This window comes from Branchiostoma lanceolatum, chromosome 8, assembly GCF_035083965.1.
Source record: "Branchiostoma lanceolatum isolate klBraLanc5 chromosome 8, klBraLanc5.hap2, whole genome shotgun sequence".
NCBI classification, from domain to species: Eukaryota; Metazoa; Chordata; class Leptocardii; order Amphioxiformes; family Branchiostomatidae; genus Branchiostoma; species Branchiostoma lanceolatum.
The window spans coordinates 2,118,028-2,132,925 of NC_089729.1; the positions used below are offsets into that span (position 1 = coordinate 2,118,028).

Sequence of the window (14,898 nt, forward strand, 5' to 3'; positions counted from 1 at the left end):
AAGCAGGGCAGGTTAGGTGTGGGTACCACCTCCACAGTTCCAGTTTTACCTGTGCTTAGGCCACACCAATTCAATTTCTTGGTTAACAGATTTTTTTTTTAATTGTAGCAAAAAAAAAGCATGAAAACAGAATGCTGGTGTGAAAACTTGCACGACCCTGTTCACTCCCTGAAACTGTGTGCACCAAAGTACAAACTTTCTTCTGAGATTCTGTCTTCCTGTTGATTTTCCAATCTAGCATTTTTTTGGAAACTTCCGTTAACCAAGAAATTAGAATGGTGTGGCCTTACCTGTATGTACAGGTGGCATTTCCAGCACTGCTGTGAAACTGTATCCCTCTTCCTTTCTCTCCTGTTTTCCCCCTCCACAAATCAGTTTAGGAAACACGGGGACCCACTCCTGTATTCAGGTCCCCAGGTGCCATCAAAAGACAGGTTGTTTGGTAAACGTGTGACGCATCGCGGCCCAAACAGGACGAAGCTAAAACTGTGTCTAATTCACCGTCTTTGTTAGAAATGGCTTGCACACATGACATGTTTGGTGCCATGGGAAAAAACTCTTTGTGCTGTGCTGTTTATATATCTAGATGTGAAAAAATTGTTACTGTTATCTGTATAGTTGTGGCACTCGGCAGTCAAACTGGGGAATAAGCTAAAGTTGTGTTTAAGTTACAGCCAAAAAAGGACAAAGCTTAAGTTGTGTCTAATTCACCGTCTTTGTTAGAAATGGCTTGTACACACGACATGCTTGGTTCCATGGGAAAAAGTCAGCTAACGCTTTCTGCTGCACTGTTGTGTATATTTCTACTGTGAAAAATCTGGTACTGTTTGGTAAACTTGTGACGCTTGGCCAAGCTGAAGTTGTGTTTAAATCACAGCCCGAAAAATATTTAACTCAAGTTGTGTTTTAAATACACTCTTTGGTTCCATGTGGAAAACCTCAGCAAACGCTTAATTATGGTGCACTGTTGTGTATATTTCTAGATGTGAAAAATTTGGCTGTTTGGTAAACTTGTGACGCTTGGCCAGGCTGAAGTTGTGTTTGAATCACAAAAGGTTCACGAAAAGGATAACGCCAAAGTTATGTTTAATTTACACTCTTTGGTTCCATGGAGAAAAACTCAGCAAACGCTCTATTGTGTACTGTTGTGTATATTTCTAGATGTAAAAAATGTGGCTGTTTGGTAAACTTTGGTGCTTGGTTTTTGCACTAACCGTTGCAATGGTAGAGTGTTTGCCTTGCATTTGGTAGGTATGAGTTAGATTATTAAAGAGGGCCTGCATGGGGGAGTCCTGACAACGCTCTGCGCTAAAATCGGAGGGCCGGGCTTCGTAATACGCTAAATTTAGAAAGCCTCCCTACGCTCTACCCTAAATTCCGAGAGCCCCCCCTACGCTCTACGCTAAATTATGGAGTGGTCGGCAACCCTCTACGTAAAATTAAAACGGCCGATTACGCTCTACGTAAAAGGAGCATGCAGGCCCTCATTAAAGTGAGATGCTGGCAGTCATACCAAAGTCTTACAAAATGGTACATACTGCTTTCTCTGCTTAGCACTCAGCATTTGGTAAATAGTATGGAAGTTTAACACACACAGACTAGCCCCCTGCTGTAGTGACTTGCACAAAGTTGTGTGGCCCAAGGGCTGCGAATCGGAGATGGGTGCCGCCATAGGCGCCACCATATGCAATGCGGGGAGGACTGTAACTTTCTTTTTAACTGCTTTACTGACATTTGTAGGGAATGTCAGAGAAACTTAACGATTTCCCAGCCTAACCTCTGCTTGAAGGATCCCTGTGGGGTCCAACAGTGCAGTAAACAGTCCCTGTTAGGGGTGGATACCGGTTCGGCTTGATAAGGTCCAAGTCCAGGTTTAGGTCCAGAGATTTAGGTTCAGGTCCAGACCTGAACCTGGACCTGATCCTGTCTAGTTATGTTTAGCCATAAGTATGGCTAAACATATTGTTTTCTCTCATGTTTCTTCTTCTTCTTCTTCTCCTGTCAAATCTTCAAATCGATTCATCTCTGTCATTTTTTGACCAAATGACCTGAAATTTGGTACAGAGGTAATGTAGGCAAAAACCAATGTGCGTTCTTTTCCTTGTTTTGATATTGACCTTGAAAGTGATTTTATTGAGGTTTTTAGGCTATTTTTAGCATATCTTGGCCTCCTGCGCCCTGGTATTTCAACCGAATGACCTGAAATTTGCTGTATATGTGGCTTGAACAAATATTTAAAGGACTACATTCCCATTTTTGGCATACATATATTCAAAACGATTTATTTTGGGCTTTCTTGACAATATTTGCCACTTTCAATACTACATATGACCTACAGGTCATTGACCCCGAGTGCCTTGCACCTGGCCAAGCTGGAAGTTTGCTTACGAGGAGGAAAGACCGGACATAAACATTTAATGTGATTATCGGGAAAACACCATGTTCCCTTAAACTCAGTGGTTAAATTGCAGTTTAGGAAATTTTATAACAGAAAACAAGTTAAATCAATGATTTTGTGAATGTTTATTCTAGCATTAGTTATTCCAGATATTTTCAAACTCCAAATTCTTCAACACAACACGGGAGATCGTTTCTCCTCAGACTGGCGCGACGTAGCGTCCACCACCAGGCCTTCCTACATGTCCTACGTACGGGCGTATGGATCGTAGAATTCGGCAAAAAAGGAATGATTAGGCCAGTAGAGTCAGTCCCCGGTAAGGTCAATGATTCGCCCCTTTGCGCTAGCTTGTAACGTTAAATGAATGTACCCTCTGGTGGCCAAACTTCACTGACAAACTTTCTCCCTATTATCATCATGAGCTTGCGTTAGTCTGGTACTAGTGACTATTATGTGCCGGGAATGTTTATCTATCGCACGCCTTGGAAGGAAGTTCAACCATGATAAATGGTCGGCCGTTGCGAAAATTTGGAATCCCATGCTGTTGATTTTCGTGATTGAATCTGTAAGAAAATATATTTTCATGTCGTTCATGTTTTTGGGACGGACGCCGGGACGGGGTGAATTTTTTCTATCATTTTCGTCCCGTTAGTAATGCAAATCGAATCGTGTTGCACAAGAGGCAAAACACTAAAAACGTGGGTCTTGTGGAGTGTTTTGGAGCGGGAAAATGCCGGATATTAGCGGTGCCGAACAGTGTACATCGTCGCGCGCGGGTGACGCTCCGTCAAAACAAATCCGCTGGTGGTCTAGCGCGGCCACAGGAGGACTTAGCACCTTCGTTTATGAGGGCAATTGTGAAAATCTTTTGTTACAAGTTGTTCGAACATTGAAACATTTGGATAGATGGTTTGAAACTGTTCTAAATAAAGAGATTTTTGTGTAGTTACGTTCGAAATGTTTCCAACGTATGTGAAATAAGTTCAAACATGTTATAAGTTTCAATTCTAATTGTTTGAACACTTTAGAACTATTGTGGCTTAGACATTCTATTAATCAAAATAGTTCAAACATATTACAAATATTATATCAAAACCCTCTCGATGACTTGGAATTGACTCAAATATGTTGTTTTTGGTCATTTCCTTCTTCTCCTGTCAAATCTTCATTTGTATACTATGGAAAACTTCATTCTTCCCTGGGGTTGATCTTTTTTAATTCAATTTTGAACTGGGTTGATTATGCGCAAGAGTGTAATTTTCAGCGGATATTTTTCGACTGGTTTACATGGAAATGGCACGGAATATCCCATTCTTGCAAGGGGAGGATTATTTAATTATTTCTTTCAATTTTGAGCTGGAATGATTATGAAAAAGTCCATTTTTTAGCAGAAGTGTGTTTGTTAATCAATAAGTGGATATGGTTGTGGACTGGTCCATATTGTGTTGAAGTGCTACTGGAAGACTCAATTTTGGACTGGGGTGATTCATTTTTAGTGCAAGTATTTTAGAATGGTCCATTGTTATTTTGAGAGAGTCCATTTTTTGCATGGCGAGGAGTATGGCTAAACATGCTGTATTTGCTCGCAAATGTTGCCTTTCTAGTTGACGTGTTTTGTTTTATTAAACCAATTAAGACTGACATGCATAACTAAGTTTCTTGGTTAGAAGACTTTCAAGACAAACCAGTATTTGATATTTGAATGTTGCACTTACTTCAAATGCATTTTTGTCAGAGGGGAGACTCAAAACACTTTTCATCAAACAAAATAGAAAAATATATCAGTACAGGTTTTTGGCTTTCAGGTTTTTTGGACTCGGTTCTTGGATGTTATAAAGGTCCGAATCAGGTCCAGCGAACCGGTATCCACCCCTAGTCACTGTGGCCGCAGGATTATCCTTAAGTGGGACAGGTTGTCTGTGTCTTCAGCCTTCTAACCCAGCATCAACACTGGCATGCAGTACAGGATAGCTCAGAAATAACAGAACAGTGACACAGCACAGGTGTGTTCGTACACCCCTCATTTACAAAGTGGACTAGCCCTGTTGTATTAGGTCTTGCAGGCTTAATGGATGAGGCCATTTTGCTGTAGGGAGGTTAGAATAAGAATCAACAGTGGTAGTACAGGATAGCTCAGAAATAACAGAACAGGGACACAGCCCAGGTTTTTCTGTGTTTGTACACCCCTCGTTTGCCAAGTGGACTAGCCCAGATGTATTTGGTCTTGGAGGCTGAATGGATGAAGCCATTTTGTTGTAGGGAGGTTTGAATCAGCATCAACAGTGGGACACAGCACAGGTGTTTCTATGTCCGGATACCCACCCCTCATTTGCCATGTGGATTAGCCCAGGTGTATTCAGTGCGATGGATGAAGCCATTTAGATTTAGGGAGGTCAGCATTGACACTGATTGAACAGATAGGACTGGAATAATAACAAGTGTGTTCCTGTCGTTTGTACACCCCTCATTTGTAAGTGGACTAGCCCAGCTTTATTAGGTCTTGTGGGCTGAATGGATGAAGCCATTTAGTTTTAGAAAGGTCTGTGTTGGCACTGGCTGCAGTAGATTAGTAGATACCTTCAGAAAATATTGGAACAATGATACTGTACAAGATGTTCTTGTTGGAAACTCTGTTTGTGAAGAACGGTTTTTAAGAGAGTAAAAAAAGGAATAGAGAAGGAATGCATTGAAGTTTGCGTGGTTTTGATTTCGCGGTAAGAAAATGGGAGAAAATGGAGTGCTTGCGTGGTTTGAAGTTCGCGTTTGAGACAATAGTAGACAAGGGGGTAGGAGGGCAAAAAAATTTGCGGTGGTTTTAAGTTTGCAGTGAAGTGCTTACCGCAAAAACCGCGAACATAAAACCATTTCTGCATTTACAGTATCTCAGCCAAAGTGGAAGCGGAAGCGCTTGGAAGAGAGTGAGGATGTGTTCTTGAGATGTAGGAGTAATTTAGAGTGGAGGTAAACATGCGGGATGTGAGGATGTGTTCTTGAGATGTAGGAGTAATTTAGAGTGGAGGTAAACATGCGGGATGTGAGGATGTGTTCTTGAGATGTAGGAGTAATTTAGAGTGGAGGTAAACATGTGGGATGTGAGGATGTGTTCTTGAGATGTAGGAGTAATTTAGAGTGGAGGTAAACATGCGGGATGTGAGGATGTGTTCTTGAGATGTAGGAGTAATTTAGAATGGAGGTAAACATGTGTGCATGTAGTGGACAGGGACTAGATTATAGTGGAGCCAGTGGATGGTTTCTAGACTTGTGTCTGTGATTAGATTTAAATCAGGCCAAACTAGGTGGATTTCCTGGTTTCTTAACTAAAACATTTCCCTCGAAATATTTCAGAAGCTAAGAAACTGATCGGTGTGGCTTAAAAGTATTCTGCAATTTATTTTCCAACATTTTGAATGTATTATTAAATTTAACAAGAAGACTGGGCTTGGAAGATGGAGGAAAGTTTGCACCCGACTATATCCGCTCCCTGAAACTGTGTGCAACAAGGTACAGACTTTCCCCTCAGACTCTTATCCTCCTTTATTTTGTCAGAATTAGGGGTGGATACCGGTTCGCTGGATCTGATTCGGACCTTTATAACATCCAACATCCAAGAACCGAGTCCAAAAAACCTGAAAGTCTAAAACCTGAGTCCAAAAAAACTGAACAAAGTACATCTATGTTTCTATTTTGTTTGATAAAAAGTGTTTTGAGTCTCCCCTCTGACAAAAAAAGGCATTTAAAATAAGTAACATTCAAATATCAAACACTGGTTTATCTTGAAAGTCTTCTCCCCAAGAAACTTTTATAGTTGTGCGTGTCAGTATAAATTCTCTATGCTTAATATTGGTCTAATAAAACAGAACATCAACTGGACAGGATCAGGTCCAGGTTCAGGTCCGGACCTGAACCTAAATCTCTGGACCTAAACTTGGACTTGGACCTTATCAAGCTAAACCGGTATCCATCCCTAGTCAGAATAGAGAACCAGGAAATAAAGATAGTAGTGCCGTATCCAAGTTTTTCCCTGCTGGCACTTTGAGTGCTCCATCTGTCAGTATTCCTGATAAGTTGGAATGTGTGATATCTCTGGGAATGTGGGGTGCACTCCTGCCCTGCCCAGCTGTTTTGTAAACAGAACATACGGAATTATGTTCCATACTAGAAAGGCCGTCATTTGCTCCTGAGCAAATACAGCATATTTCACCCCTCCTCATGCAAAAATGGACGTTTTGTAATGATGTAAGCTACAGTTATTTGAATGTGTCGTTCATTGCGCGTGTGTTCCTGCAATGTGACCTGAGGTAAACCGAATGGAACATGTGTTCTTTGGCCAACAGCAAATGGATTGTGCGGAACCTTAGATAGAATGTGGAAAGAGGATAGCACTTTTGAAGAACATGACAATAAACAATATATTTCACTCTATAGTGAAATATAATCAGGGGGAGTTGACAGAATACTGTTATTGTTGAAATTTTTGCAGCGGTTTTGTCATGTTCGCTGTTTTTGCGGAGACTGCTTTGTCGCAAATTTAAATCCACCGTAAAAATTTCAAGAATTACAGTACAGAATAAATTTTTTTTCCATCCAACATTTCGGAATCTATCTACGCCACTAAGTGGCCAAGGGTGCTAGTAAGCGACTCAGTCACGTAGTACAACTCGGGAGCTTTATTCACACACAACCGTCGGAGTCCAAGATGGAGATCGACTGAAGAACATGTAATCCAAACTATAATGCCATCTTACTATAGTATGATGACATCATTAACAAAACCAACTCTATGGCGCTACTATCTTCCGCACGGCTGTTATAACGGGTGTTTCAAAACGTTGGCTTTGCTGCAAGTAATTTTGAACATCTTTCGACCTAAAAACTGTTTCCAAACTTGGCAACAGGTGTCCTGCTATCCTGCTTTAGACAAATCCACAGCCACCGGCTTAAGAAAACATCCTTCCTAAAGAACCCAAACTGGGGCTGGTTTTTCTTAAGGCCACCTAAACATGTGAACACCGCGCTAAGATGGCTGGGATGTTTAGGCAGGACATCTGCCACTAATCGTATCATTCCGCGGAGTGGGCCAGAACCAGGGCTGGTGTTGACTTTGGATGCATTGATTGGGTTGGACTGGAAAAAAATGTAGTCCCATAGCCTTTTTGAGGCCGTAGGGGCAGAGGGTTGTTAATCCACGGTGTCTGAGGCACGGTATTGGAAGGTGGGGTACATCCCTCATCTTCCACTGCCTTTTACCTCTCCAACCAAAGTCACATACCCAATTTTACACCTGGGTCGGGCTGGTGTTGACTTTGGAAGCGCTGCCTGGGGTTGGATGTGGAGGGAAAACTCTCGCTGTTTTTGAAGGATATATTTCTAGCGTCTTAAACTACTTGTCCTGCTGTTGTGAATGTCCTAAGACATGATACATACAGTATACCTTGTGGAGGAAAAACTTTTGCTGTTTTTTAAGTATAGATTTCTAGCGTCTTAAACTACTTGTCCTGCTGTTCTGAATGTCCCAAGACTGGATAATACCTTGTATCTACTACTGCTGATTCAATACTAAATATTGAAGCGTACTTCCAAATGCCAATGGAATTGTGATTAGATGTCAGAGGGAATACAGTGTACTCTTGACAAACTGAAATGGATTTCCAGTCCGCATCCTGAGCTGAGCATCAGACAAACTCCATCCCTACCTGCAACCACTTTTCTTATGAACATTTTCTTTTTTTCCAGGAAAATCAGAATAGTGGACTGGCATGGCAGTTTGGCAAGCCTGCATTATTGCCGTTTATTTTTTTTATTTTTTATTATTTTCTTTAACAAACTCACTCAGTGCAAGGCCGAAGGGGGCCACTCATCCAAGCACTGAACTAATTGTTACTGTAGCAGCATCTCTTCGCCCTAGGTCAGAAACATCAATGCTCGAGACAAGCATGACTTCACTGACCCATTAGGAGAAGCAGGGGTTATTGCTTTCTCCTTATATTTTCTGGAAAGCCTTGACAGATAAACTGCGACTTTTGTTTCTATGACGCAAAATGCTTGAATGTTAAGACTAAGTTGTTTTCCCTTTTATTTTCCAGGCCAAAGTGACCGCGTGCGGATGGATGTACAGAGCTCCTGACCTCATAGACTTCAGCAACCCAGCACAGAGATCACGGGTAAGGGAACAATACTCTTATTGTGGATGTATAGTCCTTCCCGGTGTTAGTTGATCAAACCTTATTACAGTCGGTATAGGCTACAGAATCACTACTAGCAAGTTGAAGTTGTTAGCCTCAAATTCAAAAGCAAAGAAGAAACTGACTCTACACTTTATCAGTCTAACGTGTGATGGGTTCTTTACTAGTGTGTTTCTCTCCTCAAACAAGGGTAGTTTAGCCAGGTTTACTGACACTGCAGGCTCCAGGTCTTGTGTGCAGGCTGTTGTTGTTTGCACAGGAATCTGACTGCTCTCTTACTCACAACTAAGTACTGGAAATCTTCAAATGTTTGCGGTGGTTTTTATTTCTGCTATTTTCACCGTGACCTCTCCACTGCAAAGTCATGACGCCACAAATATGAGTTCCTATTTTATCACTACTGAGAACTACAGCATTGCTTCATTGGCAAATTGAAGCAAAGCACATATTTCTGCAAAATCAAGTTCCGGCAAAAATAAGTGGATGTACAGTACACCAGCTGCAGATGACCTAGTTACAGTGATGATGTTTGCCAGGATCACTGGGGTTTGTTGTGTGGAGGACTGGCAGCCATTAGCCCAGGCTGACATATCTATTTTGGGGGGTTTGTTCAATGCAATGCCATAGCTGACAACTTCTTGACATTGAACTAAGTTTCTGGAATACGGAAATGGTTATGCTGGGAGACAGCCGTGAATATTGGTTTTGATGGCTTACAGGTTGTGTGCAAGACGGAAATTTGCTTGTTGGGATGTACTGGTGGCATGTGCACTTTTGTGCCAATTCTAGCTGTGCACCTAATTTTTGAGTGTGGGTGCTCCTAGATATTTGTGTATGGTTACATTCAAGAAAGGTACTATTTTACACTAATATATCAGGGCTAGAAATAGTGGGTACATGTGCACCTGTGCGCACCCAAAATTGGAGCTGTGCACCTAATTTTTGACTGAGGGTGCACTGGTGCACCAAGATATTTTTGTAGGCTATAGGGTAAAGGTACTATTGTACACTAGATCTAGTATACAGAATATTCTTGAAATGTAAATATCAGAAAAAGCAAAATAACCTTTTGCAACAGTTGTACTTTCTTTTTATTATTACTTGTTTGAAATTTTGAAGTTTCAACTTTATTTTGTGGTGCACCCAAAATTCTTTCTGTGCACCTAATTTTTTTGGTTGGGTGCACCAGTGCACCTATTTCCAAAAATGAATTTCAAGCCCTGTATATACTACATTCTTGACATGCAAATGTCAGAAAAAGAGTGATACCTAATGTTGTAGTTCTTATTTGTTTGTTTTTTGGAGTTAGCAGTAGAATTTGAAATTCAACTTCTGAAGATACTTTAACTTCTGAAGATAATGCTGCATGAATTCTACTTTATTTTGTGTTGTGCACCCATTTTTTGTTTCTGTGCTCCCAAATTACTAGATTAGGTGCACCTATTCCCAAAATGAACTCCAAGCCCTGTATTTCTCCCTCCCCCCACATGCCGTGGATACCAGAGAGTCTCAGTCACCGCTACAGCTCCTCCTTGCTTACCTTCCCTAGAAGGAAGCCCATTCACACCCGCGCGGGAGCACACACAGCCCGGCCTAGTTTGGCCATAGCGATACAAGCCATCCCCGCGTACTTGCCCATAGAGGGTTAGGCCACACCAATTTAATTTCTTGGTTAACGGAATCTAAAAAAAATGCTAGATTGGAAAATCAACATGAAGACAGAATCTTTGAGGAAAGTTTTTACTTTGGTGCACACAGTTTCAGGGAGGGAACATGGTCAGGTGCAAGTTTTCACCCCAGCCTTCTGTCCTTGTGCTAAAATTTAAAAAAAAAATCCGTTAACCAAGAAATTAAATTGGTGTGGCCTTAGGCCACAATAACTTCATTATATGGATGACATCCTCTCGGCACCCCAAACTGATGCGAGGGTGTAAAAAAAAGTTGGGCAAAAATAGATTTGATGACGAATTTTGTTTGTTTCCTCCTAGAAAAGAAAGTTTTTGACCATACTGTACATATCAATCGCACAAAGAAGCTGCAAAATGAGAAAATAGTCAAGTGCAAAAAAGATATTGGAGAATGGATACTACTGTAAGTTATAGAATACCTATCATACTTCAAAATTAGTTACTCAAGCAACTGGATAAAATTTTGAAACAGAGGTTTCAGGTTTTAGACAGCATCCACTGTCTTTCGTCAGTGACTAACGATAGAACTGGGAAACCAAGTGCCTGAAAGTTCAACGCGTTTTATGCTAATTGAACTGTTAGCATAAACCTTGTCTTGAATTATCCAGCTCTATCGTTAATCACTGAGGAAAGACAGCGGATGCTGTCTGACACGTCTGACTGTTTCAAGATTTTATCCAGTTGCTTGAGTAACTATTTTTGGCGTATCTTACTACCCGGATGTCTAACCGTCATCAACGTAATACCTATCATAATTTTTTTGTCATGTGACGCACGCTCGCTCGCATCAGTTTTGGGGTGCCCAGAGGATGCCATCCATATAAACAGATCAGTGTGGCTTTAGACTAGATCGGGGTGTTTGTTCTGACGGAGGCTCAGATCCAGGACTGCGCGCTCACACCACACTGCTGAAAACAAATAGCTCACGTCTTGTGACTCCTCCGAGGAGATGTCTTGTGACTCCTCCGAGAAGACGTCTTGTGACTTGAAGAAGTCTTATGACTCCCATGTTGTCTTATGATGTTTATACCTCGATCACGACAACTCGACAGTAATATCTATGACGTGCTATTAAGTCTGATTAATGTACATACTGGTTCCTTATATTTACTGTTGATATAAAGTCAAGGCACACCACTAATGGATTTTCTTTAATAAAGTTCAAAGTCAATAAAATCTAACTTGGAATGAAAGATATGCATCAAAGGACTTTGGTATGACTTTTGACACCTTTTGGATTTTGAAAAGTTAAAGCATACTTTACGCCAAAAATAATTACTCAAGCAACTGGATAAAATTTTCAAAATTTTACCCAGTTGCTCGAGTAATTATTTTTGGCGTATCTTACTACCTGGATGTCTAACTTTCATCAACGTATAAAGCATACTTTAGGCCACACCAATTTAATTTCTTGGTTAACAGATTTTTATTTCCAAAAAATTTTTAGAAAAAAAATGATGAAAACAGAAGACTGCCTTCTGTTTTCATGATTTTTTTTCTAAAATTTTTTTTTTTTGAAAATAAAAATCTGTTAACCAAGAAATTAAATTGGTGTGGCCTTATTCGAGAAAATACGGTGTTTTTTTTTCACTTACTGACAGTCATGTTCTCTTTGTTGTTCCTACAGAAATGGCAGAGACGCTGGTTTGTCCTGTTCGAACATGGCGGCCTGGTCTTTTCACTGGACGAAAACGTGAGTAATAAACAAAACAACAACAGCAAAACAAACAACAACACTGATAGTGATGCCCCTCCCGGTACACAACAAGGCCTAAACTCCAAGCAGATGCATGGCATGTTACTGTATTTCTTTTTGTTCATTGTCTACATCATTCAACTGGTGCATTTTCTCTGGAAAAAACGAAAACAGAACAACCATTTAACTAGAGAACGAAGAAGAAAAATTACAAAAGGAATGAGGAAAAAGTCAAGACCTATTCTCCAAGCAGAGGTTTTGGTCTGGTGGGCTGGGGTAGTAGTGGCCGTTTTTTTTTTACGTTGACCTCCCGTAAACAACGTAAAAAACCCTGACCACTACTACCCCACCCGAGCAACACCTCTGCTTGGAGAACAGTCAAGACCATGAATCTGTTTGGAGATGGCAACAGCATTTGAACCTTGAACCTTGAATGGGGACATCCTCGGGATGTCAACACGGGGAAAATGGGTCCTTCTTTTATTACAGCATTTATTTGGGAAGTGCACATAGACATATGAAGCTTGAAAGAATGATAAGATATGCATTAAGCGTCTTAGTCCTGCGGGACTTACGGATACCTAGTGTCTTAGGTACCAGTCTCAGTTCTTCAAGCTGTTGGGAAGTTAGCCAAAGAACACCAGGTACATGTGGTGCAGTACTGGAAGGTTAAGGGTAAAGAACACATAAGACATTTTGTTGGGGTAAGGAGATATTTCTCTTGGAAACTCACTGCGGCAGGGACTTGTCTGTCTTTAGCCTGGAATGTCTTCTGTAGTTGGTGCTTAAGACTTGGACCTCCCCATGGATAAGTGATAAGGAGAGTATGTTGGAATCATTAAGTATTGCTGTATTTTTGTTGTTGTTTTGAAGGGTTTCAGCCAGAAAAATTGTAACTTGTCATTACTTTTTCTCACCTAAAAACCTATAGGTAGTTATTCCAAGCCCTTCAACTGACAAATACTGGGTTTTACATGTGTGTTAGGGAGGAGATGGTGTAGGGACAATATGGTCTAGTTACCTTAGATCAAAAATTTATATTTTCAGGTCTTTGTATTTGTTTGTTTGTGAAGAGCATAACTCAAGATGTTGTGGATGAATCCTTATGATTTTTGAAACGTTGGTAAGTGTTGGCAGAATAAAGAAATGATTAGATTATGGGCCCCCTAGCAGCAAGGTACTGCAGCAGGACTTCAAGTTTTGATATCTTGCGTTCTGGACATTCCATAAGGTTGGAAACTTTTCTGTTATACGATGTAATAAGTGAAAGCTGCTTTAGTTGCCGTGGCAACAGTTCCCTCTCCCGACCTTTAATCCGGTTGCTCCTGTAGCTGCCGCCTGACAATAACTGCGATTACAGGTCCCTTGTCCTCATTAATTACTGTTGGTTGGGGTAATTATTGCGTAGGGAGCCATGAACACAAGGAAGCTTCAATAAGACAGCACTGGTCATTTTAAGGCCTGCCTCAGTCTGATATAGGACTGTTTAGCCATAGCCAATGCTGTGTGGTTAATGTGAATTAGGATTTTACCATGGTCAATATTGACCAACGTAGGCTATATGAAGCTGGTGTCTACCAGGCTCCACAGGTTGCTTGAAAAATACTAGAAATTGGCCAAATAGACAGATGATACAGGGAGTACACCTAGGTCGCAAACTGTACTCCCTGGCTAGCTAACTTCTCTGGTATTATCTGGCCAATTTCTGCTATTTTTCTAGCGACCCATGGAGCCTGATAGAGGCTAATCTGTAGCTTCTATTCTAAGAATTCTGTTGAACTGTAAGAGAAATCCAGGCCACCTGTGATTTTGCAGGTGGCAGGACAAGACTAAGTGTCCCCTGTCTGCTCACACCCCGGTGATCACAAGTTACAGGTTTGACGACTAACGTTGTAATCTGAGTGGGTAACGTCGCGGAAAATTGGGCATAATTGCGCAGAAATAACAGGAGTTTTTATTCTGAGGCCGCGCGGTGTCACTAATGAGAGGGAGCCACGCTCGCAAGCAGCGCGATCGTAATGCGAGCGCTGACCCAAACGCGACAGGTCGCCATGGGTGGGGGGCTGTTACCACACCTGTCGGAAGTGTTGCGGTACGGCGGGTTTGTAATTAAAGCCCTACAGGTGTGAGAAATGTGCACCTGAAGGAAGGCTTGTCATTTGAAGGTGGCCGGTGGCATAACAACAAAATAATTTGTCTTGGATAGAATATACTGAAGGAAGGCTTGTCATTGGAAGGTGGCTGGACAAGCCGGTGGCCTTAACAACACAATTACTCTTGGATAGAATATACTGAAGGTAGCAAAATCATTTGTCTCTTGGATAGAATATACCTTTTCACTTCAGTTACAAAGAAAGAGAGGTTACACTTATAATTTATACCGGCTGTACGATACAGTGGACTACGTGTACTACAATACAGATACAGATGCAGAAAGATTCAACCCTTTGTTCCTATTAACAGCCATAAGACAGGTCTCTCTGTCACAACAATAGATGTCATTGTTCTCAATGTTTATCTGGTCATTCTTCAGAGTGTAATTAGTGAAGACAGTGACATGTCGCTGTCCAAGTATCAGACAATGATGCACATTCACTAAGAAGCCCTTAATCAATTGAAGCCCTACAGGTCTAACCCTTTGTAATAGCCTTCAGCTAGTTAGGTAGCCCTGGCTGTGCCTCTTTATACAGCCAAATACATCAATCAAATCAAATGAAGCCCTACAGGTGTGGTAAAGGCAATTCGAAAGTAAGACCTGTCATAAAAAAGGAGCCTGTGGCCTCGCCAACAATTTTACTTGGGTCTTGGAAAGAATATACTCTGCATTTTCAAGCAGAAGTGGCGTCAGTGCAAAAATAACTCTTATACCGTATATACCTGTTTGAAGATTACTTAGAATTAGACTTACCGTGTCGTCCGACACATGAAGATTAG

General features: G+C 41.1%; 1 protein-coding gene across 8 annotated transcripts in view; it reads left to right on the forward strand.

Annotated features, from left to right (window-relative positions):
- Nucleotides 1–14,898, forward strand: part of LOC136440092 (protein outspread-like) — a 124,515-nt gene that overhangs the window by 23,113 nt on the left and 86,504 nt on the right. For all 8 annotated transcript variants that reach the window (XM_066435884.1, XM_066435890.1, XM_066435887.1 and 5 more), the window contains 2 exons: nucleotides 8,482–8,559; nucleotides 11,896–11,961. In XM_066435884.1, the coding sequence (XP_066291981.1) occupies nucleotides 8,482–8,559; nucleotides 11,896–11,961 (144 nt within the window). The remainder of the gene's footprint in view (nucleotides 1–8,481; nucleotides 8,560–11,895; nucleotides 11,962–14,898) is intronic.